We start from the raw sequence: 6517 nt of genomic DNA, 5'->3' as shown, positions 1-6517 counted from the left end.
GCCGATTGGTTGCACATAGCAGAAGTTTTTAATTTTGATAAAGTACAGCTTATTAATTCTTTGGTCCTATATATAAAGAGTCATTACCACACCCAAGGTCATCTAGGTTTTCTCCTGCATATTATCTTCTAGGAATTTTATAGTTCTGTGTTTTAGTTTTAGGTCTGTGATCCATTTTGAGTTAATTTTTGTGAAGAGTGTGAGGTGTGTGTCTAGATTCATTATTTTGCATGTGGATATATAGCTGTTTCAGTACCATTTGCTAGAAAGACTATTCTCCATTGCATTTTGCTTGGCCACTTATCAAAGGTAAGTTGACTATATATATATCTATATCTATATACCTACATAGATATATTGATATAGATGTATGTATGTGGATCTATTTCTGGGCCTTCTGGTCTATGGATCTATTTGTCTATTTTCTAATCAATACCATACTGTCTGGATTATTGAAGCTCTTTAGTAAGTGTTGAAGGTGGGTAGTATCTGTCCTTGAACTTTGTTCTCCTTCAATATGGTGTTAGCCATTCTGTTATTTGGCCATCCATCTAAACTTTAGGGTCTGTTGATAGCCACAAAAAAGCTAACTCAGATTTTTGTGGTATTATATTGAATTTAAAGAGTAAGTTTGGAAGAACTGGTACCTTGAGTTTTCCAATCCATGAACATGGAATATCTTTCCACTTATTTAGTTCTTTGATATCTTTCATTGAAATTTTGTAGTTTTCCTTATATATAGATCTTGTTCATATTTTGTTAGATATATACCAAACTATTTTGTTCGTTGGGGTGCTAAAGTAAAGGACATTGTGTTTTTAATTTTGAATTCCATTTGGTCATGGCTGGTATACAGGAAAGTGACCAACTTTTGTATACTAACTTTATATCCTGCAAATTTGCTATAGTCACTTATTAGTTTCAGTGGGTGTTTTAAAAAAGATTTTATTAATTTATTCATGAGAGACACAGAGAGAGAGGCAGAGACATAGGTAGAGGGAGAAGCAGGCTCCCTGCTGGGAGCCCAATGCAGGACCCAATCCCAGGACCCTGGGATCACGATCTGAGCTGAAGGCAGATGCTCAACAACTGAGCCACCCAGGTGCCCCTAATTCCAGTTTTTTGGTTGATTCTTTGGGTTGATGTCTTTTTAGACAATCATGTCACCTGCAAACAAAAATAGTTTTATGTCTTCCTTTCCAATAGGTTCACATTTTATTTCCTTTTCTTATCTTAATACAATAGCTAGGACTTCTAGTTTGATGTTGAAAAGGAATAGTGAGAGGGGATATTTTTGCCTGGCTCTTAATCTTAATAGAAAAGCTTTGAGCTTTTCACCTTAAGAATAGTGTTAACTGTTGGTTATTTGTAGATATTCCTCATCTGCTCCTAACTTATTCACTTATTGTGAATGGTGTTGGATTTTATCAAATATTTTTTGTGTATCTATTGATATAACCATGGAAATTTTCTTCTTTAGCCTATTGATATGGTGATTACATTAATTGATTCTCAAATGTCGAACCAATTTTTCATCCCTAGGATAAATTTCACTTGATCATGGTGTATGATGCTTTTTATGCATTGTTGAATTCTATTTGCTAATATTTTGTTGAGGATTTTTATATTTATATTCATGAGACTTATTGGTCTGTAGTTTTCTTTTGTTGCAATGTCTTTGTCTGGCTTTGGTATTTTAAAAATATTAGCCTCAGAAAATGAGTTAAGAAGTATTCCCTTGCTTATACCTTTTGAAAGAGATTATAGAGAATTAGGACAATTTCTTCCTTAAATGTTTGGTAAAATTCACCAGTGAATCCATCTGACCCTGGTGCTTTCTATTTTAGAAAGATTAATTATTGATTCTAATTCTTTAAAAGATACAGGTCTATTCAGATGTTTGTTTCTTCTTGTGTGAGTTTTGGCAGATTGCACCTTTCAGGGAATTGGCCCATTTCATCTAGATTATAAAATTTGTAGGCATAGAGTTGTTCGTAGTATTCCATCATTATCTTTTTATGAGATCTTCTTACATTAGATTTAATTTGCTCTTCTTTTTCTAGCTTCTAAGGGTGGAAGCTTAGATTGTGATTTTAGATATTTCTCCTTTTCTAATATACGCATGCAATGATACAAAGTTCCCTCTAAAAACTGCTTTCTACTGAGAGATCCTCAAGATCAGTATAGTACAGTTTTTGTTTTTTTTTTTTTGCTGAGACATGCAGAGAATTTTTATTTATCACGTATGTTAATTCTTATATTTACTTGCAGAACAGAGTCACAGATAGAAGTGCAGGCAAGGTATTAGTAGGGTGCAAGGGTCTAGTACACAGTAGGTGATTCAGTTAAGGGCTTGTCAGGTAGTTCTCAAACGCCAACTTTTGGTACAGTAAACGGTCACTTTTACGTAAATGCCTTTGGATTGCTGTTACACTAAGTTTTTGCCAATGAAGGATTTCATGTCATGTATTTTTTTTTTGTGGGGTTTTTGTAAATTTTTGTGGTTTTTTTTTTGAAATTTTTTTTGGTTTTTGGTTATCTTTAGAGGTTAGGTGGTAGGGCCCCATCCCCCTCCCCCCCCCCCACAACAGAATAGTATTCTTATTAGAAGTTCCTAAGACCAGGCAATTCCAGCATGCAAAGTGTGATAGGACAAAGCCAGGAAGATGAGAAACTGTAGCCATCATCTAGGGATAATATATTCCATCGCTGTTGCTCCTTGCAGCTTGCGGGTCCTCTTCGCTGCCCTCTCCATTAAACCCATTAACATGCAGGATCCTCATCTGCTTCACAATGGTGCTTTTACCAGATTCTCCGGCACCCAGCAGCAGCAGGCGGTGCGTGGCCCGGTAGACCTGCTTGTCCTTCTGCAGCTGCTTCTCCATCTTTTTGTTGGCCTCGCGCTGCGCCTTCTCCTCGTTGCGCTGGTCCTCGGTCTTACTGTTTCGGAGGCAGCCCATGGACAATTCCTCAATTGTGTCCAGTCTACTAATAAGTCTATCAAAGGCATTCTTGCTTTCTGCTACTCTGGTTTACTTTAATTTCTAGCATTTCCTTTTTGGTCCTGTCTTAGAATTTACATCTCTCTGCTTTCTTTGCACAGCTGTCTTTGCATATTGTCTACTTCATCTAATAGATCCCTAGTGTGTTTAATCCTACTTGCTTTAAATCCCAATTGGATAATTCCAACATCCCTGCCATATCTGAGCCTAGTTTTGATGCTTGCTCTGACTCTTCCAACTATGTTTTCTGCTTTATACTATGCCTTATAATTTTTTCTTGATAGGTGGACCTGACGTACTTGGTAAAAGGAAGTGGTATAAAGAGGCTTTTAGTGACATGGTGGTAAAGTGGTGGCGGGGGGTGGTGGACGTGGAGTGAAGCATTCTATAGTTCTGGGATTAGATCTCAGGCTTTTAGTGAGCCTGTGCCTCTGCATTGTGAATTTCACAAGTGCTTGTCAGTCTTGTCCCCCACTTAGAAGGGACAGGATGGCTAGAGTGGGCTAGGTGGGTATTTCCCCTGCCCCAGGTCAGTTGGGCTCTGATAAAACCGCAGCAAAGCATACTCTACTTGAATAGTTTCGCTGAGGATGGCCTGTGTGAAGAAGAATGGAATCCTCTGGTGTTCTTAAAAATGGTTCCTTTCCCCGCTCCTCTGTCCAGAAGCACACAGAGCTTTTTCCTTCTGATCCTCACCTGTTTGAGCTCCTGGAGGCAAAACTCACAAAAATGTATGTTGGGGGGGGGGGTCTCCCTCTGACTCAGTTGCCCTGAAGTTTTTACCTCCAAACTTGTTCACATTGAGCCTCCAGGACTTTGTCAATTACAGTGCAGGTTCCCATGGAGGTTCTTGTTTATGGGCTTCGGCTCAGATAAGTTGGGATTCTTTGCACTATCTGTCACTATCTGTCACTCCAAGTTTTGTGGGCAGCGGTTTGTCCTGTGACCTCACTTCTCTTATGCATCTGCTAAAAAAAACAAAAAAACAAAAAAACAAAAAAAACCAACAACAACAAATTTTAACTGAGTAATTTAAAGATCTGTCTTTATTCAACAACTCATGAATCGGACATCCCACCAGCAAGTAAAAAGACACTTCAAGGAACTGTACAACATGGAAGGTTTTATAGGCAGAAGAAGGTAGATTAGGAAGTTGAGAGCAGATGATTTCAGGTAAGCTCATTACCTTCCTTAGGGGAAGGCAGGAGGTCTCATCATGCAGATGACCTCACTAGTGACACCAGAGAGCTCCAGGCAGGTTTGAGATTCCACTCCTTAGAGAGTCTGACACTGCAGTTAGAATAGGTATTAAGTCTTGGTACGGCTTAGCACAGTGGCTCCATTTTGGGTCTGTTCCTATTGTTTCTTTTTAACAGATGTAAGAACAGTGGTTGATTTTTAAAATTTGTTCAGCTCTCTACTTGTTAGGATGGAAGCTTCTTACATACTGGACTGGTTGTGCTCTGTCTTTAAATCCTCTAAATAGTGTTTCTCAGAGAGCAGAAATTCCTTTTTTTTTTTTAAGATTTTATTTATTTATTTGAGAGAGAGAGAGAGAGAGAGAGAGAACAAGTGGGGAGAGATACAGAGGAAGAGGGAGAAACACTTCCTGCTGAGCAAGGAGCTGGACGCAGGGCTCAATCCCAGGACCTGAGACTGTGACCTGAGCTGGAGGCAGATGATGCTTAACTGACTGTGCCACCCATGCACCCTGAGAGCAGAAATTCTTAATTTTAATGAAGTCCATATCTTCTTTTATGGATCAAGCTTTCGTGTGCTTTAGTTCAGAAATTGATGCCTAACTCAAGGTCACAAAGATTTTCATCTGTTTTCTTCTAGCAGAGTGGTATTTTTAAGGTGTAAATCACATCACACCACTACCTTGCTCTGAGGCTTTTCCCTCATATTTAGAATAAAAATCTAAAGTCCTATCCCTGATCTACAAAGCCCTGCATGGTTTTACCCTAGGCTTCTTCCACCTCTGCCTCATGCCCTTTTCTCTCTCATTTTCTCCACTCCAGCCACATCTGCTTTCTTGCCATTCCACATATCCTCCTTGGAGCCCTTGTACTGGCTGTCACCTCCATCTGAATCACTTCCCTTGTTATATAGGTCCAAAAGTGCAAGAGCATCTGACTCTGGGATCCTAGACACGACAGGCTCAGCAATTGGCCACTGACAAAGTTTTAAGGCAGAAAGACAAGTGATGGTGACATGGGAAAGGAATTTATTTCAGTGAGGCCCACTCCGGGAAGATAGCAGATTAGTATCTCAAAAGACTGTCTCCAAGGTGCTGAAGATACTTCTAGGTTTATATAAGGAAAGTGTGAAACAAAGGTCGGCGGGTCCACGCAGGTGAGCCACAAAGGTCAGGTCGGTCATTTTCTTGAGGTCAGTCACAAGAGGTCTTGCTGGCTCAGGGCAGCCACTATTGCTGGAGGGGGTAGTTTAGGTTCCCAAGGAGAGCTGCTTTGCCTGCAGGATCTTTTGCCTAAGTTAAGAGATAAACTGGAAAAAAGAATTTAATCAATTAGAAGGTACAGACTGAGGTCAAAATGGAGGTAGCTGATGTCCTTTTTCACCTTCTTAGATCTTCACATGGTTCCCTTCTCAATGCTTAGGACTCGGCTAGAATACCACCTCCTTGAGGAGGTTCCCTTCTACCAGTCTGTCTAAAATAGGACTCCTCTTTCACTTGTGATCCTGTTCTCTCTCTCTACTTTATTCATAGCACTTATCACTATCTGGAGTTACTTCTTTTGTTTGATCGCTTGTTTTTTTTGCTTACTTGTGCCTCCAAAATATAAGTTCTTTAAGGGCAAGGAGTCTTCTCTTGTTAATTAGTGTATTTTCTGAGTCAAGAACCACAACTGGCACAGAAATTTGCTTAGTAAATATACATTGAAAAAAATGAATTATGTGTTTCTGATGACTGTATCTATGGGGAAACTCAAAATATGAACCTTGGCATAAAGGAGAGAGTGAGATTAGGACCTAGTGGGGCTTGTTTTAAAGCAAAAGAAGAATGAGAGTTTTCAGTGGGACCCCAGAAAGATGAAGTCTGCTGAGCAGGGATGCAGCCAGTTCCAAAGAATGATGACCTATGCTTGATTCCCTCATGTAAACAGTATCCAAGAGGAGACTTCCAGCAGTTGAAGCCCATTGCCTTCTCTAGGGCAAGATTTGTCTCAGGACCTTGAGCTTAGTGCAATTTTAGGGACTCTTCTGAGTTTCATATTTTATTGTGTCCAGCTTAATTAATGACAGAGACAATACCTTTTGATCCATAATTAATGTTTCAATTAGTATTAGCATAAGGATAGACATATAGCTCAATGGATAAAATTGAGAGTCCTCAAATAAACCCTTACATTTATGGTCAGTTGATTTCCCAAGAGTGCCAAGACAATTCAAGGGGGGAGGGAAGAGTCTTTTCAACAAATGGTTCAGGGACAACTGAATGTTCACATACAAGAGGATGAGTTAGACCCCTACCTCAAACCATTCACAAAATG

The 6517-nt window shown here is 39.4% G+C and overlaps 1 protein-coding gene across 1 annotated transcript; it reads right to left on the bottom strand.

The window, feature by feature from the left end:
- Nucleotides 1-2664: 2664 nt before the first annotated feature.
- On the bottom strand, nucleotides 2665-2960 carry LOC121472537 (guanine nucleotide-binding protein G(s) subunit alpha-like). The gene has a single exon (XM_041723723.1). The coding sequence runs from the start codon at nucleotides 2958-2960 to the stop codon at nucleotides 2688-2690; it is 273 nt and encodes a 90-aa protein (XP_041579657.1). The 3' UTR covers nucleotides 2665-2687.
- Between the last annotated feature and the right edge of the window lie 3557 nt (nucleotides 2961-6517).

The sequence above is a fragment of the Vulpes lagopus genome, chromosome 1, assembly GCF_018345385.1.
Source record: "Vulpes lagopus strain Blue_001 chromosome 1, ASM1834538v1, whole genome shotgun sequence".
Classification (NCBI taxonomy): Eukaryota; Metazoa; Chordata; class Mammalia; order Carnivora; family Canidae; genus Vulpes; species Vulpes lagopus.
The sequence above is the reverse complement of the archived record's forward strand: the minus strand, read 5'-3'. Positions and strand labels throughout refer to the sequence as shown.